The sequence below is a fragment of the Anguilla rostrata genome, chromosome 12, assembly GCF_018555375.3.
Source record: "Anguilla rostrata isolate EN2019 chromosome 12, ASM1855537v3, whole genome shotgun sequence".
Classification (NCBI taxonomy): Eukaryota; Metazoa; Chordata; class Actinopteri; order Anguilliformes; family Anguillidae; genus Anguilla; species Anguilla rostrata.
The window spans coordinates 9437416-9463041 of record NC_057944.1 but is presented as its reverse complement, the minus strand read 5'-3'; the positions used below and the strand labels follow the sequence as shown (position 1 = coordinate 9463041).

At 44.3% G+C, this 25626-nt stretch overlaps 2 protein-coding genes across 5 annotated transcripts in view; both read left to right on the top strand.

The window, feature by feature from the left end:
* Positions 1 to 8003: 8003 nt before the first annotated feature.
* On the top strand, positions 8004 to 14419 carry zgc:153372 (uncharacterized protein LOC767695 homolog). 2 transcript variants are annotated; one of them, XM_064301310.1, is made up of 11 exons: positions 8004 to 8268; positions 8638 to 8692; positions 8822 to 8952; positions 9250 to 9400; positions 9494 to 9630; positions 9949 to 10018; positions 10823 to 10904; positions 11974 to 12105; positions 12314 to 12456; positions 12692 to 12814; positions 13789 to 14419. In XM_064301310.1, exons 2-11 carry the CDS (start codon positions 8663 to 8665, stop codon positions 13933 to 13935), a joined length of 1146 nt encoding a protein of 381 aa, XP_064157380.1. In that variant the 5' UTR covers positions 8004 to 8268; positions 8638 to 8662; the 3' UTR covers positions 13936 to 14419. The 2 variants fall into 2 exon arrangements, with proteins under 2 accessions (XP_064157380.1, XP_064157379.1); XM_064301309.1 differs by having other exon boundaries at positions 8622 to 8692.
* Positions 14420 to 16803: 2384 nt separating this feature from the next.
* Positions 16804 to 25626, top strand: part of LOC135235625 (ubiquitin carboxyl-terminal hydrolase 25-like) — a 32182-nt gene continuing 23359 nt past the window's right edge. For 2 of the 3 annotated variants that reach the window (XM_064301307.1, XM_064301306.1), the window contains exons 1-7: positions 16804 to 17026; positions 18788 to 18865; positions 19785 to 19911; positions 21860 to 21965; positions 22236 to 22386; positions 24412 to 24498; positions 24771 to 24908. In XM_064301307.1, the coding sequence (XP_064157377.1) occupies positions 16985 to 17026; positions 18788 to 18865; positions 19785 to 19911; positions 21860 to 21965; positions 22236 to 22386; positions 24412 to 24498; positions 24771 to 24908 (729 nt within the window). In that variant the 5' untranslated portion in view covers positions 16804 to 16984. Of the gene's footprint in view, positions 17027 to 18787; positions 18935 to 19784; positions 19912 to 21859; positions 21966 to 22235; positions 22387 to 24411; positions 24499 to 24770; positions 24909 to 25626 lie in introns of those variants that run through there. The other variant, XM_064301308.1, reaches the window with a different exon arrangement.

Sequence of the window (25626 nt, the reverse complement as noted above, 5' to 3'; positions counted from 1 at the left end):
AATGACACCAGGCCGGGATACGGGCGGGGGGAGGCGGGCGGTGCTGTGACAGAATTAATTCTTGGCCGATGCAGCTAATGCTGATGTATGACGTGGGGTGAATCTAGAAGTTGACGCTGCTTGCCGTTTCGCAACCTGGAGGGCGTGGGTAGCTGGCTCTCGCTGATCCTTCGGCTCATTTAATTAAATACGTATCGCAGAGCGGTGTGTAAAATATATTAAAACATAGCCAATAAAACGAGTGGCGTTACTGGTCGAGTGAGGACGGGGGCTTTGCGCCTGCATCGTTATCTTGATGTTGTAGCTTGCTGTCAGGCCTCCTAGTTTGACTTAACATTACGCCCTGGCCTGGCCTATGCTTACTGCGTGAACTGGGCTTAATGTGTTCATGGCTATGAATAACTTACATAATGAGTATTGTAGCCTACCTTATCGGACCTGTGTTTTTTTAGCCGTTCCAGTGACCTTCGGTATGCACTTATTGAACGTCGCATTGAATAAAACCACCTGCCAAATAAATGTAATGTAATTTAAGGTTCCTGCCCAAGCCCCTCGGATGTGCCTGGCTCCTTTCTAAAGCAGGAGCACCAGATGCGTCGGGGGTTGGGTTGGAGGGTGCCGTTTTTATGCGCGCGCCCGTGTTGTTTTCCGGCAGCAGTGAAGTCTGTTTCAGATCTGTGGAGCATAACTGATTCTGAGTCTGATCTTTCATTGCGATTTCTGCAGCTGTAGACCTAGAACTGGGTCATGCTTTTGTGCGTGTGTGTAGGAGAGAGGGGGGGGGAGGGGGGTAGAAAAGACTGTCTATTATGAGCAGCTGTTTGTTCCTAGGTTATGGTTTTTGTGTAAAATAGATGCAGACCTCCCATTTACAGTGCAGCCTTCGACTGGAATGCGTAGAATGTTAAAAAATGGATGTTTCAGTATGTTTGAAAATGCGTTTATCACTTTCACCTCATTACTGTGGGATTTTCTTACAATCTGTGAGAGTCGGTGCACTATAATTGTGCACGAAGGAAAAATGCGTCTATTTTTCATGTACAAAATCCGTTACGAGGCATTAAAATATGTTCAATATATTTTTAATCTATGGTTTAGCATGTAGTTATCTTGATATGCATGTTTCTTGTGTCCAGCCTGGACGTATATATTTTTGGGGGCTATAACAGGGACGTTTTCCTGCGCTCTTATCTTAAAACTAGCACTTGGCAGCAGCAGGAAATACAACGAGTACAATATAAACTCGCGTGAAGGCAGGGGCGGGTTAGAGGACCAGATAAAATAGGATAGGAAGCGGTAGCCTGGGAAGTTTAATAAGGCGACTGCATTAAATCCAGCGAATCGAAGTGTAGGCAGCATTCGTTAAGTTTGGGTGTAAACAAGAGTAGAGGAGTTTGTGTTGTGTGAAGGACCGGAGAAAGGAGAGGACTATTCAGGGTGCTGGGCCTCTGACTGCTGTCAGTGTGTATGCATTTCCATCTCTGCTGGTGTTTTGGTTCATTTGTGCTGTTCACAGTGATAAACTTTTCATTCTTTTACTTTTCCTCGGAATCATTTGTTTGAAACAGCGGACAGGTTTTCAGTTTTCTACTTGCTACGAAGCTAATCTTTGCAGGAGAGACGGGTGCGAAACTCCGGTCTGTGGAGGCTTTGACTGAGACGGTGACGGTATTATTAAAAGGGTATTATGGAGTTGTGCCCCCCCCCCACCCCCCCATCTTACCTGTCTTCGTTGCAGTTAATCAGCTGCATTGTTTATAACTTGATAACTCATATTTTCTGGCTGTCCTCCCCTTGCATTTGATCTGTGGAAGATGGAACTGAAAATATGACAGTCCGTCAAGTCCCAAGAGATTTATGTTGGGCTTTCACAAAAGAAAGACTTCTTCTTTTTCCCAAGGCACCTTCAGTTTTTTGACAACCCAAGCCAGTGAGCTGTTTTTGAGCAGACTTGTATGAGACACGGAGACGGGTATAAGATGTGCTCTCCTTCGGTTGCAGTGACTGTTGTGAGGAAAGACAGATCACCTTCCTGAGGTGCGCAATTCTCTCACTCATCAAAGAAAGAGAATTCAAGCCATCAGAATTTCTTCTTTTCAACGGGTGAAATCTACAAGGCCTGTGCCTCGGCTGTGTTTGTTGCTGCCAACGAATCACATTCAATTTACATGATTTAAAAGTAATATTATGGTTGGGCTTTTTTTTTTCAATTCTAGAAGCAAAAGACCTAATTTTCTCTATTATTTACGCATGGTTAGCTTATGTATTCACTGTTTCAATGCTGTCAGTCACCTTCCATCTTAGACAGACGGTCCCCTTTCTTGAGTAAAGCCGTACTCCGTTTAACAATATATTTTTTGCAATAAAAAACAATGAGGCCGACACATTTATACTGCAGTAGCAAGGCCACGGACAATGAAGCTCCAGACACCTTTTTTTGTTCACATGATCTCTCTGATCAGTGTCCTCTCGGTAGTTTATCTCTCTCTATCTCTCTCTCTCTCTGATTAAAACACTGACGGATGTTCAAATCTGATACACAACGTGTGGCATTTTCCTGTACATTTTTTGAAGATACATGAAACACGAGAGCTAATTCCATTGTTTGTGATACGTAACACGGTGATTGTGTGATAATGCCTTCTAGGAGTGGTCATTCATAAGAGCCTTATAACTTCTTCATAAGAACTTCATAGGCATTTGTGCTAATAACTGCAGACAGGCATATAGATTGTTATGTCACCACAGATGTAGCAAGTGGCACGCCCCAAACGTCCTTTTACAGTTAAATTATAGACAAAAAAAAAAAAATGAATGTCTATAAAGTGCTTAAAAAGAAGTTATGCAAATTCTTATGCAGGACCATTTATAAAAAGTGTTACCCTTATTGTATGTATTGCTTTGTACATGGAAAACTACACATTTAAGTGCCCTGAAATAAATTGTAATTAATAGACCACTATTGTCAGTTGCACAAATGACACAGTAAACATGGCACGTGAATACTTTTCAGTTGACAGAGCAAATTGTATTTTGATAGACTGTTTACTCAGAATTAACACTGAACAATTTCCAATGTATTTTAAACCAGTTTTAGTATATGCTACCACAGTCTAGAATATTTTAATGTGAAATATTAGGCTTATGTTATTTATTGTAATTGATTTTCAGTTGTTTTTATGAACAAGCCAGAGAAAGAGTAACATATCAAGCGTATGCATTGAAAACACTGGTGTGGGTGTTGAGTTGATTTTACTTAGGCAATACCACAACTTAAGGGCCATTTTCTAAATGCGTGTAAAAATACTGTGTAGGACTTACAGCTGCTTTGAAAAGAGAATGCACAATGCATACTTAGAATGTAATCGAGGGTAAAAAATGTAGTTATTGCATGGGGTGGATAGCCAGGCGTCACGCTGGGTACGTTTAGGCTAAACGGCTCAGGATTACTGACCTCTAGGCCGCATTAATCTCGAGCGCCGCCTTTGAAGAGCCTTAATGTTTGGAGTTAACATTGTTTCCCCACAAGGAAATGACTAACCGTGGACCATGTGTGTTCGGAATAGCCCGCTTTCACCAGAAGATCTTGGCAAGTTCACGAACGGCCAGAGGTTAACAGGAACTCGGCTTGGACGCAGGCTGAGAAGAGGGCCTGTGTGTGTGTCTGTTTGGGGGGGGGGGGGATGGGGGGGGCAAGGGGGAGTCGGGGGGGGACAACAGTGAGGGTTTGTCTTCACAGTGGGGATGGGGAGAAGGGGGGCAGGGACACGTTGCCCATCCACCGCCCCCCCCCCCCCCCCCAAGAGCAATTTCCACTTTATTTGATCTTCTGAAGATTACCCTTTCCTTAAACTTCAGTTGACCTTTCGTCCACCCGTGAACTTCTCATTCCCACTGTGTTTATCAGGCCCTGCACTACCAATAACCTCCCCGGCTTCCTCTGGCTGTGAGAGAGAAAAAGAGAAGGAAATTAAACAAATAAGTCACAGGCTTATAGCAAGGTTGAGCTTTAAAAAAAAAAAAAACCCCGACAATCGTCCGTTTGTCTGGAGTCCCGACGCGCGTGCAGATGGTGCCTTTGATGTCCCGGCCCCGCCCCCGGTGGCCGTGAACTTCGGACGTGAGTCCAAAAGGGTCGCCCAAGATTCAGACGATAGAAATTGAATTAGCCGGCCAAAAAAAAAAAAAAAAGCGAAAACCAAGAAGACCTCCGAGGGGCTGCCCGAGGACCACCCGACCACCCAAAGCCCCTGCGGAAAAGGGCAAGCTCTGCGCGGGCTTCTGGAACAATCTCGCAGTGTCCGCCGAGCCTGACGCGTTTTGGGGGGGGAGGCTTCTGCTTCGTTTCAGCCCGACGTCAAAAATGCCGCCGTAATTCGCCGTGTCTCTTTGTGTCGGTCTTCGCAGAGGCCGAGAAAGGGAACGTGGCGGCTGTTTCTTTTCTGCTGGTCTCCTGCGAACCACAGAAGTGAATTACAATCACAGGCCGTTTAAAAAAACGCAAAGCACAGGTGTGCCCGCTCACCACGCCTTGTTAACCGACACTGGTTATTATTATTATTATTTAAGACTCAGCGGACACATAACTCAGATCCTATCCCCCTCTTAGACATGGCAGCTGAGGTAGAGTAGTCTTCTGAGACGAAGCAGGGAGTCAATATTGCATTAAAGTTAACCTCTCGGATCCACTGCCAAAGCTGTGTAAAAGTCAAAGCCGTTTTACAGTTGATGGTATGGCAAAAAATGGACAGATCCAGAAAATATTTCCAGATATCTAGAATAATCCTTCCAATGAACCGTCCATCCACTGCAGGCTACTACCATAACTTAAGAGTTTATTTTGTTGTGTCTTACAGCACAGGCAACAGTGTGCGTTGGGCCTCTAGTTTTACTTTGTTGTAGTGCTAAATAAATTGCTATTCTTTGCTACTTTTGTGTTGATAATGCTCTTATATGGTGTATCACTTGAGAATTTATGCAGGGAATCTTATTAAGTTCAGGCTGTAATGCGAATATTCTTACAACTACTACGGTAACCGCTAAAAACCTTCGATTTATAACACTGCTATGATGTGCAGAGAGTATTGGTCACTGTATTTTTTAAAGTAGTGTGCGCATGTCGGAGTGGTTATTCTCTTAAGAGAAGGAAGCCTAAAATTAAATCTGCTCAGAACAGGGAACAGAAAAAAAAATGTCGACAAATGGTATTTTTCTCCGGGCAAGAGAGCCTTTTAACAGGTTGTTCCTGAAACGTCTGCTTCAAAACAAGTTTAAAAGCTGACGTGTGTAACCGTCCTGGGGAAGTGCTGCTCTTTCAGCCTGTGTGAGGAAGCGGCGCTGAGGCCGCATGGAGGTCAGATCAGATCATGACCAAATCTGCTTAACGTCGAACGATAGTGTTTAAATCGCACAGCGCGGAGGAGTTACAATGTCCTTATTCATTAGAACATGCTTCTGGGACTTTATCCTGCTTGTGTCGGCTCAGCTGTCCCCAGTTTAACACCGGGGACTGACCGTAACCTCGCCATTTGCCCCGTGCAACATGCAAACTGGATTTGAGAGGCCCCCATTCATCCCCTGATTAGATTATCCTCGTCAGAAGCCTCCGATCAAACGACTTGCCCTGCCGTCTGAACACTTGAACGTACGCTAAACCCTCCAGTAAAAGTTGTGGGCCGGGCCAGGTTGGCGTCGCCTAGTAGGTCACTGTATGGACGGGAAACAGGACCTTCTAATAATACTTTGACTGAGTTGTCCGAGTAACCACTGTCAAAGGTAAACGGCTAGATCTGCTCATGATCAAAGCCCCCTCGGGTCACTATGGCAACAGTGCACAACTAGGCCTCAACGTTAAGGTTACTTTCTGTAACAGGCAAGTGTTAAAATTCTTAAGTGTTAAAATTTTTTTTTTTTTTTTTTGATACACACACACACACACACACACACATAATAGAGAGAGAGAGAGAGAACAATGGATTTGATTTAATTAAAAATAGACAAAATTTGTTAATTACTAAGCACCTTATCCTATTCTTATTGCTGTTATGTAAATATATTGTTTCAGACGTCCCCTTTCATGAAAGAGCAATTTTTATATCTTTTCCGATTGCATATGTATGTAATCAAAATGTTTAATGAAAAGTTACAGTAGAGAAGCTGGGGCTTTCTGTGCATGGCTGTATTTGCTGAAAGGGCATGAGAGCAGCGCACACAAACTGCTGAGAAAGACTTCATGAAATCCAGTGTAAAACATGCCAATGTTGAGAAGAAATGGTATACTACTACCATCTAGTGGACAGGACAATAACTGCTGCATTGTATCTCCTTTTTTATACCTGTTTTAAGTAAGAGGACAATTTTAAAACTGTAGCCCCAGGTAGTAACTTGAAAAAGTACATTCACTGGGTTAGGTACAATTTAATGTGTCTTTTTACTGCACAAACTTTGTTAAATTTAGATCAGAAATTGCCATTTTCCCATATGAACGCATATTTTATTCGTTAAACTACTGTGGCTGTCTACATTGAATGGCTATGCATAGTATAGTAATATAGTGATAGCAAAGCTTTCCGAAGCAATGACACTGTTGAAGCGATTGTGTTGGTTGTATCGCTTGACACCTGTCTCTCTAGTGACATCTCGTGGTCAATAAATATGCCTGTCATTACTCTTCACATTAGTGATAAATTAAAATGAGTGAAACTATGAGTTTCAGTGAGTGAACCCACTTGACTTCCATCCATCATCTATACACATTTCTTCTGGGCTGGGTCGCTGGCAGCCTATCCCAGCATGCATTGGGTGAGAGATACCGGCCACCAATCTATCACTCACAATTTAGGGAAATTTAGAGTCTCCAAATTAGCCTGCTTACATGTATTTGGACTGTGGGAGGAAACTAGAGCACCCTGAGGAAAGGCATGCATCGACCCACGACCTCTGCTGTGGGCCAAATGGTACATCCACGTTGCACCTACTATTGACTTACTGTAAAATTTAGTTTTGTAATTTTATGTATTGCACACGAGATATATTATAAAACGTTTAAATAAATTGCCATGATGCTAAAGTGATGTGACATTCAAAGTGAATGAAATTGTGTTGTATGTTTCAAGCATAAGCATCATCTTTTCTCTGTTGATCCTCGCAATGAGGAGCACAATGCAAGATATTTAATTATTTGGAATTTTTCACCCATAGTTGAAATTTCAAATCAGTACACACAAGTACAGACCATAGCTGCCAACTTGAGTTGATCACCTTTGTTATTCCTATTATTTGTAGCCATACTATAATTATCAAGTTATTTTGTACATTTTCAGTGCTACCTTGCAACGAGATGATACCTTTCACTAACCTTACCACCTACATACCCATTAGCCGATGTCACCTGTGGACATTGCAATAATTGCAGATGTTTTTTATGATTAATGTTTCAGCATTGATAGACTGCTTTGGTGACTCTGGTTATGCTCCTGAGATGTGCCCAGCTTGGAGCTTACAGCAGGTTCATTTGGCTACGTTAATATCGGGATGTGTTTACCGCAAGTAGCAAAGCATTTAAGAAGTGTAAGCTATTTTAATAATGCCCTGCGCCTTCGACAGGGTCTCTTCTTGGAAATGATCGCATGCAAAACTCGTCTTACTTGAACCTTCCATTATTAATAGCAGGCCTATCTCTCTACAAAATCTCAGATGTCTCGGACCTCTGATGAAACCCACGAACCTGTGGGATATTGAATCAGACACATCTGGAAGTTTGTAGGTGAGACGAAAAAACACAGGAAATTTGCGCAAAACTTCTGATTCCAGATTAGCTTGTAACCTGAAAACAGAAGTTTTGCGCAAATTTTCCGTGTTTTCTCGTGTACACCGAAACGGAGAGTTATAAGTGAGTGAAGAACCTCTGATCCCAGATATGTCACAGCTGACACATGAACAGGCATTAGAAGCAGCAAGCCTATGGCCAGCCTTTAGCAAGACACCACCAAAAAGGCGTAACTGTGACGTAACGAAGCTTCGGATTGGCGTGATTTGATGCAAGCCTCGGGGCTTGTGTGTCTCTATCAATGAACTCGATGCTCGGAGCAGTATTTCGAAACCGTAGGCCTGCCCCCTTCTATCCTCTCCGGTTCTTATGTAAGCTCTATGTTCGAAACAGCATAGTGTTCTGTACCTACCAACCCCCACAGATCTTGTTCCTTATCTATATTGATATACAGCAGTTGCATAAATCCAGAGGGAAGAACTGGAGACTACAGTCCACAGGTAAACTTGTCTTCATGCCTAGTTTCCATGCCTAAACACTAACTTTTAAAGAATATTTTGTTGGAAATTGACAGCTACTCGCTAGAGTAGTTGCTTATTAAGCTGTGAAGTATTTTACATGTATATAACACGAATAAGAGGGTCGATTTGCGGCCGTGTTGGACCATTACAAGAGAGCGATACACTACATTACTTTACAGGTATTTAGCAGACGCTGTTATCCAGAGCGACTTAACGCAACTTATTTATTTATAAATGTTTAACATAGCATTTACATTGACATACTGAAGTATTGCAGGTGAAGTACCATGCGGCCTGAAATGTCAAGGCAGTGACCGTTTCAAATGACGTAGTCTGTGTTTTTTGCAGCTCGGAGTTGAACGCAGTTAACGACATGGCCTCTCAAGTGCATAAAAATGTTCAGGTATCCCCGTTCATTAAAGAGAAATACATTTTCCGATTGCATATGTGTTTAAGTTTGATCAAAATGTTAAGGTAAAGAAGGAGGGGTTTCCTATTCATGACTGTATTTACCGCTTCCTTCTCTGGGCAGGAATACTACGGCTCGCGCCTAGAAACGTCCGAAGACTTACAAACAAGTGCGTCATGCACGATGCCCGCGCGCCCTATGTCCAAGAGTGCGTTAGATGCCCTCAAACTGGTCCACCCAGAAGTGTCAAAAAGGTAACCTCTTTAATACCTTAGAATATTATGCCATTAATAATTTATGATTTTCTTGGTTCTAATTCCATTTTATAAGGCAACCCCACATAACTATCAGATGTAGGCCTATAGTCTACCTTCACAGGCGTGGTTCATGGCCTCTCAAGACAAAACTGAATGGACATCAACATTTTCTGTATGAATTGCTTTAATTGAATGGAAGGGAGGACGGATATGATATTTTGGTTGGCAACCTTCTTCCTGGCCCCTGAGGCATGTAGTTGGCACTGTAGTCGGGATGTTAATTATTTTCTGCAGGTATTTTGGATGTGGCATAGTGGTTCCAGAAAAGCTGACAGGCTGTAAGGTCTTGGACCTGGGGAGCGGTTCTGGACGAGACTGCTACATCCTTAGCAGGCTCGTGGGGAAGAGCGGCCACGTGATTGGCATCGACATGACCGAGGAGCTGGTACTGCGACCACGTGCCCCTCGTGTTGTGCTAAATTAGCCGGGTCTGTTCATGACGGCGTCACTCAGTCTTCTGTGCTGTTTCATCTTCTAGATCTCGGCATCGCGTAAATACATCAAGTACCACCAGGAAGCGTTTGGTTACGAGGAACCCAACACCACCTTCGTCCAGGGATACCTGGAGAGGCTGGGAGAGGCTGGGATACAGAGCGACTCTCTGGATGTCGTAGTGTAAACGAAACGCCTTCCCAGCATGCACCTTGCCTTGCCGTTTATTGTCATTTGTATCCGCGGGATTTCCTGACAGAACAGGCCACTTTGTCTTCTGTAAGAGGCATGTGCTTGCATGCACCTTTCTTTTCCGAAGCATTTAAAAACTTGTTTCTGTCAGGAACCGCCAATAGGTCACACAGCTCCAAATATCACCAAATGTTACTTTCACAGCCATTTAGCAGGAGCTCTTATCCAGATGCTGTTATTTGATAGAGCAGTTCTATACCTTTCATTTCAGTGTAACGGAGATGAATGAAGATGTCATTTTTTTTCAAGGTCAAACTGTGTGATGTGCTTGTGTCCAGATAAGAAGGCTGTCATGAAAGAGGCATACAGGGTCCTTAAGGTAATCATTTCCCCATACGGGCACAATTCCTTGATAACCAGTTCTGTAGTAAGTTTATTTTCATGGTAGAGCAACCTATGACTCTTCTGATTTTGTTGGCCATGCGATGACTTAGTGAATCAGACATTTTCCATCTGATGCAAATGCACACAACACTGAGAAATAAAGGTGTAGTGGAGGTTGACCAACATATTTGTTCTTAATGCTATTGTGTTTGGGTACTAATAAGTACCTTTTACAAGCAAAAAAGTTACAAACAAACTACATATTGCTGGCTAGGGATACATTTTTATGTACCCATACGGTGCCAGCACAGATAAAAGTGTTTGTGCCTTTATAAGCACTTTTTTTTGTGACTTTTTTCAGAGTGAACAAAGCCTAGTAGGAAAGTTAACTTAAAGGGATAGTTCACTTTCTGGGGTTGTTTAATAAAATATTATTTCACTTTTTGTAAATATGTTTTAAAAAACTGAGACAGTTTTTAAAAAAAAATGCAAGCCAGCAAGCTATACTGACAATTACAGAATAGTCTGATGACCAGCCAGCTCTACAGTAACTGGTATCGGGGTGTTTGGAAGTTGGAAGTGTTTTTCTTGCTTTAGGTCGTGACCTTCTGAATGGTGTTATGGCAGCCATTTTAAAGCTGCTGGTCAGAAACTTCTGGAAGTCTTGGTGGAAGTGTTGCACAAAAATATTGTCTGGGCCTCTCAAAAACAAACAAAAACTGCAGTATGGCAAATGTTAAAGCAAAATTCATATGAATGTTACTTCATTTTCTCTTATGCAATTTTTCTTGTCTTATAGGAAGGTGGAGAATTCTATTTTAGTGATATGTATGCAGACAAAGTTGTTCCTGAACATCTGAAAGAAGATCCAGTACTATGGAGTAAGTATGCGTAGTCATTTTAATAGTGTTTGTGATGTGTTATTTCGTCTCCAAACAAAATTTTAGGTTAGTATTTTGTCTTAACTCTGTTGTACTATTATAGTTCTTGGAGAGACTTGTGTAAACTTCATTGCCTAAATGATCAAAGAAACAGTGTAAGCACAGAGTGCCTGTAAAGTTGATGGCTGTTGTGGGCATGTTTGGAAACAAACAGTTGACAATAACCTGCTGGTTAGTTATATAAGTTTATTTTGTCTTCGTAAGATGGCCACGTAATTACCTGTTAGTTACTCGTTAGTGTAATAAATGATATGGTTTTTTTTTTTATTGTGTACGGTTGTATATATCGCTGTAAATATCTTTGTCGTTGTTATTATTGCTGTTCTCATTAGTAATTTCCTTAAGTTATTTGAGTACTTTCTTTGAATTTCCTTGCTGGCTAACGGTAGCTCTGACCAGCTTGATGAACTGCCAGGCTAGCTGTGACAATAGCATTAACAGCAGCTTGCTGTTACAATGATTGTAATGGTTGGAAAGCGGCGTCAGAATTCACAGACTATGACAAGAACGGTTGTGTTCATTTTCTCTGTAGATAAGTTATCCTTTGATCTGGAAATCTATATATGGGCAAAGGTTTTTCTCTGTGTTGTCAGACTTCTGAGGTCCATTGACCAATAGGCCCAAAGTCCTTTCTGTATTAATAAATGTCATAAAAACAGAACAGCGCACTGAGCAGTGCATCAGGAATGGTAAATGGACTGCATTTATATAGCACTTTTATCCAAAGTGCTTTACAATTGATGCCTCTCATTCACCAGAGCAGTTAGGGGTTAGGTGTCTTGCTTAGAGACACTTCGACACGCCCAGGGCGGGGTTCGAACCGGCAACCCTCCGACTGCCAGACAACCGCTCTTACCTCCTGAGCTATGTCGCCCCATGTTCTAAATGAATTCAGTATTTTTTGCACTTCTGTAGGATTTGTCCTTTTTTGTGGCCATATTTCCTGAAACAAAACAACATGAGAAAAGAAAAGAGGGTGAAGAAACTGCGCGCTGTTGTGTTGTGACAGGGGAAGGCATGGGCGGCGCCCTCTACTGGCGGGACCTCATCGCGCTGGTGCATGACATCGGCTTCAGCACACCCCGCCTCCTGGCCGCCAGTCACATCGCGGTCCATAACGCCGAGCTCCTGAGGAAAACCGGTACCTTATCCGTTACGGGGCGGGGCCCGCCACGTCTGCCAGGAAAAAACCTGAAATGTCAATCAGAATGTTGGTTGCTTGCGGTCCAGCCCAGTGTGTATCAAAAGGAGACTCTTCCCCCCATTCCGTGACCTCTGTCTGTTTGTGGACTGCCCCTCCCCCCCCACACCCCCACCCTGCCCCCGCCTTCCTGCTTCCTTCCATGCAGATGGCATCAGGTACGCGTCTGGCACTTACCGCTTCTTCAAACTGCCCAAAAGCTCGGTAACGGTGGGGGCGGAGGTCACGTACAAGGGGACGGTGCCCGACCACAGCGACCAGCTGGACTTTGACGCCTCGCACTCCTTCCAGGTGGGCCAGCCGAGGCTCCTCGCTGGCTATGCTAGCGGTTAAAAAGGTTTCAGGAAGCGTCACGCGCCGCTTATAGGGAATGCAGTTACAGAAAAAACCTTTAGACCTTCCAGTCTAACTGCAGCACACAGCGTCTTGCACCTAGACTTAATACAGATCAGAGTTTTTATTTACCAGCCTGGCCCTGGACACAGATAATATTCGGTCCCTCTGACTTCCTGTGCGCCCCCTGCAGAGAGACGTGCCGCTTCCTGTCGACGCCGAGGCGGCTGCCGTACTGCGCTCCTCCCGCTACTCGACCGACTTCCTGATCCAGGACTCGGAAAGCCAGGCCACGAGCCAGGACCACGCGCCCCAGGTAACGGACTCCTCGGAGGGGGGGCTGAAATTACGGTGCAGCCTGCTTGGATGTAGCAACAACCCGGACGTACAGCTGAATTGTGAGGGTGGAATCGTTCCTGTTGAAATGCTGTCTGAAATACCGTCCGTGTAGTAGCAAAGGACTCGGTTTCTAAGGATAATAAGCTCTGTCATAAATGAAACGTTCATAGAATCTGCTGTCATGTTATTTGTCCCCATTTTTCAGCATAATTATCAAGTCGATAAAAGCTATTTTTGGTTTAAATCTGTGCATCGTCTTATGCTAAATGCCTTATGTAAAATCTTTCAGGTAAACAAGGTGACAGGAAACATGAATCTCTTCAATATGACAGCGAATAGCTTCTTTCTGCAGATGAAAAACAATGCCAGTAATGAGCACATTTTCATGACAGAAATTAAATTATGCCATTCATTTGAATGCGTTCCGCTTCTATATATATACTTCTAGTAAGGAATGAACTCTTTCAGGAGGAATCACATTTTTCCAAGCCAGTATCACTGTATTTAATTTGCCCAAATCATTTATTTTACTAATGATTTAGACAGTGTTGATAGTTGCAATTTTGAAAATTTGATTTGATTGAAAGGTTTTGATTGGCGTATACCGATACCGTATACCCGATGCTCTTGGGCTGCAGATGCATTTCTTCGCTTGGGAGAACCTCCTCTATGCTCAACAGCCATCTTGGGCTGTGATGTCATAGTATAAACCCCAGGAAAAGTGTACTGTTGGATTAGGTGTGTATGAAGTGGCATCATGTGGTCATGGGAGCATTCAGGTAAAGACATGTCAGAAGCCAACTGACATAAAAAAAAATTTTGTTGTGGAAAAACCTTAACAGTTAAGTGGGTGTTCAGTGAGAATTGCCAGGCAACGTCCTGACTGTGTAGCAAGAGGTGCCCTGCCAGGTAATCCCCCTGTGCTCAACTTTGCTGACCTCTCCCTTTCAGTACTGTCACCTCAACCCGTTCCTGCTGGCGGACAAGCTGGGCTCCTCCATCAGGCAGTGCTCTAAGACTGAGGAAAAGGCCGGCTGTGACGGGGCGCCCCCTGGAGGCTGTGAGGCGACCAACAGCACAAGCAGCTGTGGGAAATAGGCATGGCAACCTTTGGAAGTGGGCAAGAATGTTCTGCTTTGTGTGCCTTTGTATGCAATGTAAGCACATTGCGTGAAAGCAAAATAGTGATGCTTTTAGCTACATTTTTAGACCGTAGACATGTATGTCACACAAAGTTAGTAGCATGCTTATCTCTGAAGCTGTAGTTTCTGTTAGACAGTAGATTATTGATGCCACTGTTCGTGTGAGTGTGTATTCGTGGTTCCGGATGAAACTGCCGAACAAATGAATTAAACAGCCGAGGTGCTACAGAAGTAATTTCCTCTTTCTTCAAAATAATTTCTTTAAAATAGTGTTTTCTGTGTTTACACACCTGGCAGTAAATCCCAGCTAAGTTCTTCTAAAGAAAAGCTTCTGTCCCATTCAAGTGCATTCCCTTAATTTTATACCCTTCTGACCATAAACTGTTCAGCCGAGGCTCTCTTTTAACATAACTCTCCTTGACATTCAAAAATTAATTCAACTTGCGTGTGTTTATTTTAACTTTTAAAACGCCAGAAGTCACAACACATAGAGGATCCTCTTGACAACCCATGTGCTTGGCTTGGGTCAGACTGACCAGAATGACACAGAGAGATTAATTTCAGTCATTGATCATCCAAACTTTATTTCATCAGGAAAAACCATGGAGGAAGAATCTTCATGTACAATGGTGTGTCGAGTTACAGACATTAAAACACTAGATTTAACCATTTAGTGTAGAAATAATTGGAAGTAAGCGCAACAGAAATAAAAAACTATAAATAATAAAATTTTAAATTTAAATTTAGACAGAAATGAAAAACAATTACACGCAGACTTAAAAAGCTCAGAGATCGGAGTTTTGACCAGGTGAAGTGGCAGCAGTGATTTTAGACTTCAAGTGTTCTGTATTTTATTCCAAATGTATGGGGCATAATACCTGAAGGCAAGGTCGATTCTCACTGGTTGTACATTTAGTTGTAAGCCTGTTTTGAGAATGTGTACCATGACTGTTAGTGTACTGGATTAATGGAGATGATATATATATAGCTGGCTGTTTATTCAGTAATGTTTTATAAATAAATAAAAAGAATGCTCTCTTCTTACCGATAGTGACAGCCACCCAACGTTTGTATGCAAGAGACAGTGGTGTGTGTTACACCTGTCACCAGTGATAAATCTTAGCGTTGAGTGGTAAACAGTATCTAGTGCTTTCTGGGTAGTAGCGACAGCTTGACCTTAGATTACATCTCCATTGTCCAGTACAGATAAAAATAGTGATTCCACTATTTTCTTTCTGTGGAGCCCAGGCAAACAGAACTTATTTCTGTATAGAAAGCCTAGTTTTATCCTCAGTTTTTTTTTTACTCGTTTATTAACGTGAAATTTAAAATCAAGTTTATCATCAACCCAGATTCCTAGATATTTATATGAAAATTGAATTTACATTAATCCAAAGAGGACGTCATTAATGAAAATTGTAAACAGTACTGGTCCCAAAACAGAATCATGTTGAACGCCCTTTGTGTAAAAGGTCTGACTGGATATCACTCATAGTTCTCAAACCACAAACGGCTAGGGCAGCTGACGCCAATGCGAGTCAGACAACCCAGAAGCAAAGAGTGATCCATGGTGTCAAAGGCCTTAGAAAGGAATACAAACAGCGACGCAGGACTTTCTGTTATCCAGATCTAATACCATGTCATTTAAAACCAAGAAGATAGCTGAAGTAGCATTATAGTTAGGCTTAAATCTAGATTTGTAAGGGCTAAGCACAGATATTTCAGAATTTGAGCCAGGAAGCACAATTTGGATATAAGATGGTAGTTGTTTAAGTGAGTCCTCTCACTAGCTTTATGTAATGGAAGAACAGAACTAGCAGTCTTCCAGGCTTTAGGGATTATTCCAGTGGGTGATAGCAAGGTTAAAAACGTGAGATATGCATTCTGCAATTAGTTGTGCAGAGAGTTTTTAAAAATTGATTGTAAACCAAGGATTGGATCTATTTTTTTATTTAAAATATCTTAAAAGGGGCTTGTTTGTCCACCACTAAAATAGAAGCATTAATAAAATTATCCAAACCCAATTCTGCATCTGAGATTTTGATGGTGTCTGCTATGCCACTCTTATGTGAGTCATGGAGGAAGGCTTGGTCATTAAAGTTATTCCGAGTGATTGCCTTTATCCTATAATGAAACATTTCTATCCTGATGTGAGTAGTCTCTTCCAGGATGACAATACCTCCATCCACAGGGCACATGGGGTCACTGAATGGTTTGTTGATTATGAAAATAATGTGAATAATATGCTGTGGCCTTCGCAGTCACCAGATCTCAGCCCTGTCGAACACCTACGGGAGATTTTGGACCGACGTGTTAGACGGCGCTCTCTACCACCATCATCAAAACACCAAATGAGGGAATATGTTTTGGAAGAATGGTGTTCAATCCCTCCATTAGCGTTCCAGAGGCTTGTAGAATCTTTGCCAAGGTGCATTGAAGTTGTTCTGGCGGTTTGTGGTGGCCCAAAACCTTACTAAGACAATTTATATTGGTTTTTCCTTTAATTTGTCACCCGTCTGTATGTACGTGTGTATGTACGTGTGTGGAATTGAGATAAACATACATTGAGTATTTTTGCATGAATTTTATTTTATTGCTGTAAAATCTCAGTAATGTCCTGGATCTGTCTGACCCAGACTAACAGTTTCACAAGTGCTAATATGTAAACAGAGCACAGGGCATAACTTAGTTTATATCAATGGGACTTCACTGCCTTAATTCTGCACGGTCTGCCTCTATACTAAAGCTATGGTGAAGTCTTGATTGTAGAAGTACGATTACGTAATGGCCATTTGCTAGCTAAGGCTCTACTAATGGAACATGAAAAATGGATTGTGTTGATGTTTTACACGTATTCCGCAACTCGCATTTCCAATGACGCTCTCCAACCCGCCGTTCATGCTGTGGGCGTCTCCGCCAGATGTTTTATTCGTATTACTTTTAGCTAACAGTTTTATTCTTTAAGTTTTTAGATTTTTTCGTTTGTATTTCACTCTGTACCTGCCATGACCGTGGAGCAGAATGTCCTTCAACATCATTCTCAGAAGGCAAGTTTGTGTCGGTAATGCGCACTAAGTTACATTTCGTTGGGGAAAACTCAACTCAGCTAAAGACGGGCAAGTTGGTTTGCTAGCCGAAGTACCTCCAGAGTTTTGGTTTCCTCTTACTACCAAGTGTATCTCACTTCGTGTATTTAAACCAACTAGCAAACGCCAAGTAATTGTTACAGCTGTATAATCACCACATATACTCACCAAGTTGAGCAAATATTTTTTCGTATCAGTCGATAGCAGTTAGCAGCCATTAATGTCAGTGTTTGAAATCCCAACCGTTTGTTTTGATATAGCCAAGCTACTACTAGCGAAGTAGCAATATTGCGCTTGTGTTACTTAACGCGCTTTATAATATGAATACTAATATAGTCCGAGGCTAAGCGAACGTACCAGCAAGTTAACCTCGTATGCAGCTATCTAGCTAGCGTAGTATTAAATGCCGAATTGTCTGTTCCGTATAACTTTAGTCTTAGGCTATACAAACATTGCAACGTGTTGCTCATTTGTCAAAAAGAAAGTGAAAGACAGACTTAGTAATAGTTTCGCTACATTCCAAACGCGATAGCTTGGTAGCTGTAGCTACAGCCAGGATAGTTTTGAAGCAGTTCTTAACAAAGTGGCTTGCGTAAGTGAACAGTGCCAGTTAGCAAGTTAGTGAGCTAGTTAGTGCAAGTTAGTTAGTGGATGAATCATTCTGAAGTAAAGAACAGGACACGTTCAAAACCAAAGTCTGTAATTTAGGGCACTGGAGCAGGGAGCTGACGAACTGTCAGCGAGTGACAGCAATGCACCGCTCGCTGCCTCTGTAGCTAGGCTAGCACGCTAGCCACGCCGCTCATGCCTTGTCATGATATATGCTTACATACTCAAATTACCGTTATGAGATGTTTGTTTACGAATAGCGAGGCATACGTGCTGCTTAAAGATTCACTGAGCACAAATTAGATGGTGTGCCACGAATTCTATGGTGTTAGCTCTGGTTCTGTACCTAGCTGGTCCAACTGGATTCCTAGGACTGTCTTTTACGTCAAGTTTTGCTAGCTATCAGACATTCACTTTTGTAGTACTATAGCCATTTAACACATAGTAACATTAATTACGTAAATTTGGATTAAACTATCGTTTCGCTACCTATAGTCTGCATGTCTTATTCTAACAAAACGTATGTGTGGGGGATACACGGATTACTTGCACTTGCGTGCTATGGTTTGTTGCCAGGCACTTCACCCAGGTTCCTATATTTGCACCCAAAACCCTTCATGCAAATGTCCGTTGAGCAGAATCTTGCATGCGGCTTGATAGCACTGCTGAGGGTTACAGTGCCTTACAAACACGCACATTTACATATGCGTTTGGACGGTTGGATATAAATTGGTGAGATTAAGATAAAGTATCTTGCACTAGAACACTATTACAATATCTCACCCTGGTTTGGAACTAAAGACATTTGGCTCCAGTTGAGTGCTCAAACCCAGGGGCTTCCAAATGTGAGATGACAAGACATTTATTTTCTTTCTTTCTGTCGTTGTATTGTGGATCTATATGGCATGCGGCCATTTAACAGAATATCGAATAATAAGGTTTAACAGAATGTCATATTTACGTCATTTAGGAAATATAAGAAATTAATTTGTAAATAGGGGAAATATTTCTGTCTTTCCGCGGCTGTGACCCGCTACACCACGTGCACGTGTTTATATGAGCTGCTGACGTTGTGTCTGGTGTCTGCGTTGTGTCTGCGTGTTTGGCCCGCAGTATCAGCAGGTGCTCCTGAATCAGCTGAGAGATGCGACGGGCACCACGGACACGCAGCGTCTGCAGCACGCTTTACAGGTACAGCGCCGCTGACTGAGATACGATCCCTGTGCAACCTGATGCTGGATCAGCTCACCCAGCCTGAATGTAAGCTCGAGTCATTATGCGCAAAAGCCTGATCAGCTGTCAATGTTAGGAGTCCAGAATGTCATTGCCAAGACAGAATTCCTAATTTCCCTCGGAAATATATTTTCTTATTTTTACTTTCTTTTTTAAAACTCAGAGTATGTTATAACATTTTAAAATATGTCAGCGACTTGTATTTTTCTTCTTGAAAGTATTACAATGGATGCATGAAAAATACAGCAGTTACCGGCTCATTTAAAATTGGTGGCTCATTTAAAATGTACTCTGTATATTGCTGCAATGAGAGTATGGGTGCCTGAAATGGGAGCATGAAAACTACTATTTTAAATGAGCCAGGAAGAAGTTATGTTTTTCCTCCTCAAGAGTATTACAGAGGATTCATGCAAAATTCGGTGTCGGAGCTGGCCAAACCACATCCACCAGCCGTTATTTAAAGTTTTGAAATCCGAGTGTGCTGGCAGTTGGGTTCCTCAGCTGAAGGACCAATCTTCTGCACTCCATTTCCTCATGTTATCTGTTTTCAGTTAAAAGGCCAGACTGATCATGGATCAGCTCTCAAACTCTGAGAGGTTTTGTGAATTAGGGCCTGTAGGTTTCACATCCACAACATCATCCCGCCTCCTGTCTGATGCTCGATGTGATGTCATAATGGCAGCTCTGAAGGCGTGAGCCCGGTGTGGCTAACACATTTAGCTTGTGTGCTGCTCGTCTGTGGCTAACACATTTAGCTTGTGTGCTGCTCGTCTGTGGCTAACACATTTAGCGCGCGTGCTGCTCGTCTGTGTCTTGCTTAATGGCGTAAGCTCGGCTTGGCTAACCGTGTCTGCTCCTTGTTCGTGTCTCCCTGTAGGCCTGCAACGGCGACCTAACCAAAGCGGTGGCCCTCCTCGTGGCCAACAACGGCAGGGTCCTCCCGCAGAACGAATCTGCGTACTTCCTGACGGCGCAGATGGACGCAGGGAGCCACGCCGAATCAAGTACGCGCTGTAATGACCCGTAACGCACCGTAACGGGAAGCGTAACGGCTGTCATCTGTCAGGGTCCAGGGAGGTGTCTCCACTGCTCGACTAAACGTTTTATTAAAGTAATGAGAGTAAATGGGTGTAACTCAAGCCTGTCGACCTTTGGTTTTTTGCAAAATGGGCATTTCTCTTGAGATCGTTATGTGAGATGGTTGAATAAAACGCCCATCCTTTCCGTGAGCAAACGTGCAATCTGCCTACGTTCAGCAGGACTGAAGCTGGAACCCCTGCCTCATTCTCCACCCTTCCTCCAGTCTATTTCCCACACCTGGGGAAATCCATCCAAAAATAATTTTTTAACACGTTTGGCCTTACCTTTAGGATCATTTAGCTTTCTCATTTCTAATCTTGTACCTGTATCATCGCAGACCACATCTTTTTTGGAATGCGTTCTATTAAACCTGTCGTCATTTGTCAGTCAAATTATTTTATTTTTCCAATTTATTCGCTACATTGTTTCTGTCCTTTTTATCCTATTTCACTTTCCTGTCATTTAAAAAAATGCTTTTTACTGCACTCGTGTAGAACTGAAATTGTTCGCACAAAGAAAAATCATGTAATAAATTGTATGTTATTGTTATTATTATTATTATTACTATTTTATTACCACCCTCAGACAGTGTCACTTTGGTGTTCTGCCTCCCTTTCCCTTTCCCCCAATTGTAGAGCATAGATTCAGAAAATTGAATGCAGGCTTCAGTTCAGATGATACTAAAGACTAAGTAAAGATTCCCAAATGTCAGTTAGGTCTTAAATAGTTCCGTTGTGACTTCAGAATTATGGTGGAAACGGTAGATTTGTCAGCAGGGTGTCAAATTGGGAATATTGGGCAGAGTCGCCCTTGCAGGTGGACGACCGTTGCGCAGGCCTGTAAGCCCTCTCATGATGTGTCATGTACATTTTCTCCCCTTTGCCACACTTCTCATGGAAACTCAACCCCTGTGGGGTTTTTTTTTCCCAGAAGCCCCTGCTTTGCAGTAATGCTGCTCATCCAGGTGCTTGCGTAACACTTCTTCAATCATGAGTCATGGTTTTTTGCTTTTTATTCCCTTGGTTCAGATTGAGGTTACAATCAGCTGACTGTTGTAGTGTAAAAGGAGATCACTTGAATGGCCTTGGAAGAAGGTTAAATATATCTGAGCACACTGTTGTCACGCGTTTGTAACCCACAAGCTAATGCAGGAGTAGCATGCTCCACAGACCTGCATAAACCCACAAGATCTCCACAAAACCTTGCGTCCTCTAGCTCGTTGGTCCATCGTGGAGCGTTCTTCAGGGAGAATAACCCGGAAGCCTGACTGAGTTTTAGCAAGGTCCAAGAAGTACCTCACCTTCCATGCCTTACCAAGTCATGATTCGAGGGAGGCCTGGCGTCTGATGTAGTTTCACTGCTGCAGTTTTGAATAATTCATAACTTGTACCACATTTATCTGATAAATGTGTTGGTGGTCGGTTCATCACGGGGTAGCTACACACAATTAGCTGTTGAATTAATGTGATGAGCATGTTATCCTTTTAAGGTATTAGGCTTAATGCTTGTCAGAGGAGTTGAGAGTATGGAAAGCTTGACAGTAAATTTAAACTCGGTACATTAGTTAAGATTCTATTTTTATATCATCCATCGATTTATTTTATTTGGTGGGCTATACAACTGGAAATGCATTTTTATGTGGTATATTATATATTTTTTGAATATTCATGAAGATGTGAGCCCAATGTCCACTTCAGCTGTTTATTGTCCTTGACCATACCACATTCATGAATATTCTTCTGTATGATGCATCAGATGCGAACATTTCAGCTTAGAGTAGGCAGAACTTTCGTGTGGTCAGTCTGAAGACTCTGTGTCTTATGTGTCTGAATGCGGTTGGCCATCTTGTGAGATTGTCTGTTGATACGGCAGGCGATGACAAGGACGAGCTCCAGAAGGCCTTGGCGCTCAGCCTGAGCGAATCCAGCGAGGCCTTCCGAGAGACGGGCGTCTCCGAGGAGGAGCAGGCCATCAGCAGGTGGGCGGACCTTCTTTCTGATTGGCCGATGGGTTGCACGGCGCTGACCTTCCGGGAACGACGCGTTCGGATTCTCTCCCGGGCTAAAAGTTTTGTGCTTCTTTAAGACGGAGCCTTTGCTTCTATCCAGAGAGGATCTGCCCTCCTTGCTCTGTCCTTTTAAGGAACGTAATCTCGCAGAGGTCACCGGCAGACACGGTAGAGACAGAGAGAGCGGGGAGGTGACCGCGTAGGAGGACGTTTGCGTTACATGTCTGCCTCCCCCCGCAGGGTCCTGGAGGCCAGCCTAGAGGCGAACAAGCAGTCTCAGAGCACACCGTGGAGCGAGCTGCCCAACCCCCACGACAGGAAGCGGCAGGACTCCTGCCCCGTGGGCCTGAAGAACGTGGGGAACACCTGCTGGTTCAGCGCTGTCATCCAGGTGAACCCACAGCTCTCCACTTGCCTCACTGCCTAGCACACACACACAGGTGTATATGTGTGTGTGCATGTGTGTGTGTGTGTCCCTCTGGAGAATACCTGCTGGTCCAGCGCCGTCATCCAGGTGAACCCACAGCTCTCCGCTTCCCATACTGCCGATCACTCACACACAGGTGTGTGTGTGTGTGTGTGTGTGTATAGCCCCTCATATGGCAAGGTAAAGGTAACCTAAAGCTTAATTAATGTTTCAGCTGGTCTCCCACAGGTAGTTCCAGGTTTTTGCAGAAGTCCTTTTCACAACGTGCATCGAGGGTTAGTTCAACAGGAAATGTACGCCCTGTGAACGGGCCGGGTTTTCTTCTCGGGAGTTCTATTATTAGTCGGGACGAAGATTAACAGCCAGCCACTTCAGGTGAGGGAGGGGAGGAGCGATATTATCCAAACCCCGAAGGGCTCCATTTCAGACCACACACGGGGGGGCCGTCGGGACACGTCCCGGGAACACGGAGTCCCGCGATTGGCCGCGATACAAAAGCGGGCCGTGACCTCACTTCTCGCATCCAGCGTTCACCGAGATTTGGCAGACTGGAGGTAGACAGGAGGGAGTTGTTTAGTCGTTGACACCATCATAATTGTCTGAATGTTTTTTTTTTTTTGGAAGGCTTTTAGAATTTGCCGTTGAATAGAGTGCGGTGTCAGAAGGGAGAGCGGTGCTGCTGGGTGGCTCGGCCGACAAAAGCGACGCTCGGTGCCAACCGTGCCCGGCAGCCCTGCGGGGGAGGCGCACGTTTGGTTTCGGTTTGCCCCGGGGATATATGGGAAGGATTCCGTCGGCGGGGATCGCACTGTTCTTTTCTCAAGTGACGGCCTGATGGCTTTGGCGAGTTGTCTTCACTCTCCTGAGCCAACAGCAGGGGTCCAGACCTGGGTCAAATACGTATTTGTTTTGGATTCAAATACTTTTCTGTGCTCTGTTGATCTTGCCTGGTGTAATTGAGCCTGTCAGTATGACCAGGAGGCCGGGTTTGCACTTTTTGGGAGTGTTTCATTGGTTCCAATACACCAGACAAGATCCGTAAAGCATAGAAAAGTATTTGAATCCAAAACATTTGACGAGAGATGCCAAGTTAACACAAAAAAAGCTTAGTTTTGGATGAGAAGGAGGATTGTAAGCAGGTGGTTAACGGTGGGATCTGCAGTCTTAAAAAGAGAAGGGTCAGCCAGCTCGCTGCTGCTTTGATTCCAGATGATTAACTTTCCCCGTGAACGTTAACACACTTTTGGATACCGAATGGTTGAAATGTTTCCACTTTTCATGGGTCAGATTTAATAACTAGGAGGCCCGCTATCTCGAAGCACCGATCAGGCAGGGAAGCCAGTAAACAAGGAGCCGGTCACACAGCTGCACGTCCACCTGCTAACAACGTGAGTCCCCGTTGGCTGATACAGGCGAGCCAGGAAGCGGGGCTCGCCAGCTGGGCTCAATCCAAGCCTCCGATGCTGTCGGAGGCTCGTTAGATCAGCCCTGCCCCGTTGAATCGGATCTGCCCCACTGGTCTGTTTGGAACTGCATTCTGGGAGATCTGCCAACCGTGTCCTCCCTGGCGGCAGGTCTGAGCCCGCGCTAAAGCACGCTTCCCATTGGTCAGCGAACGCACGTCCCTCCCGCCTGATCCCAGATCCGCTCCCCAGCTCGTGAGCCAAGTGGCTCCTCTCCTCTAAACAAAGACATCAGTTACTACAAAGTGCAGTTCAGTATTCATGTGCAAAATGTATTATAATAGGGGAGATATGCATATTTACTTGTGTTTTTATACTAAGTATCCATCTGATCGATCTTTATACTTGTCGATGATATATCTGGGATTACAGCAAAAGTATGCATTTTGTAACTGGTTATCTTACAGTAACTACAGTACGTGTGTATGTACATTCAAGTTCAGTAGACAAGGCAAGAGGAATAATTGGAGTAACTAAGAATATGTCATCAATGCATCTCCTTTCTTTCTGGTTCTTTCTCTTTCAGTCTCTCTTCCACCTGCTGGAGTTCCAGAGGCTGGTGCTGCTGTACGCGCCTCCGGAACGTTCCGGGGACCTGCCGCGCAACCAGCAGGTCAGCCCTCACTCACACACGCGGCCCTCCGATTTCCAACTGACATTACTGAGTGGGCCTTTAATTAAGTTTGTTCACCTGCGTGTCTCTGTACGCGCTGACCTTCCCCTTCATCCACCCACCCCCTGCCCCCCAGCACAGCTACAGTGGACTAAACCTATGAGAACTTAGAAATGCACAAGCTGCCACCCACACCAGTCACATGGTTTTCAACCAGTCACGGAGCTTGACGAAGGGGAGAGGAGAGTGTTGATTGGTTGGTGCTTCCCCAGGAGAGCCCCAGCGTGCTGTTCGTGCGGGAGCTCCGGCGGCTGTTCGCCCTCATGCTGGCGTCCAAGCGCAAGTACGTGGACCCGTCCCGCGCCCTGGAGATCCTCAACACGGCCTTCAAGTCCAGCGGGGCGCAGCAGGTACCGTGTCCCATCAGCCCACACTGAGGGTATCCCATCAGCCCACACTGTGGGTATCCCATCAGCCCACACTGAGGGTATCCCATCAGCCCACACTGAGGGTATCCCATCAGCCCACACTGAGGGTATCCCATCAGCCCACACTGAGGGTATCCCATCAGCCCACACTGAGGGTATCCCATGCCACCAGGACCCATACCCACTGAGGCACGTATCCATCAGCCCATGAGGGCCAGATCCCACACCACACTGAGGCCGTATCCCATCAGCCCACACTGAGGGCCGTATCCCATCAGCCACACTGAGGGTATCCATCAGCCCCCACTGAGGGCCACAGTATCCATCAGCCCATGGGGCCAGTCCATCCCACACTGAGGGCACAGTACTCAGCCACTGAGGATCCCATCAGCCCCCACTGAGGGCCACAGTATCCCATCAGCCCCACTGAGGGCCACAGTATCCCATCAGCTCACACTGAGGGTATCCCATCAGCCCCCACTGAGGGCCACAGTATCCCATCAGCCCCACTGAGGCATATCCCATCAGCCCACACTGAGGGCCAGTATCCCATCAGCCCACACTGAGGGCCACAGTATCCCATCAGCTCACACTGAGGGTATCCCATCAGCCCCCACTGAGGGCCACAGTATCCCATCAGCCCCCACTGAGGGCCACAGTATCCCATCAGCCCACACTGAGGGCCACAGTATCCCATCAG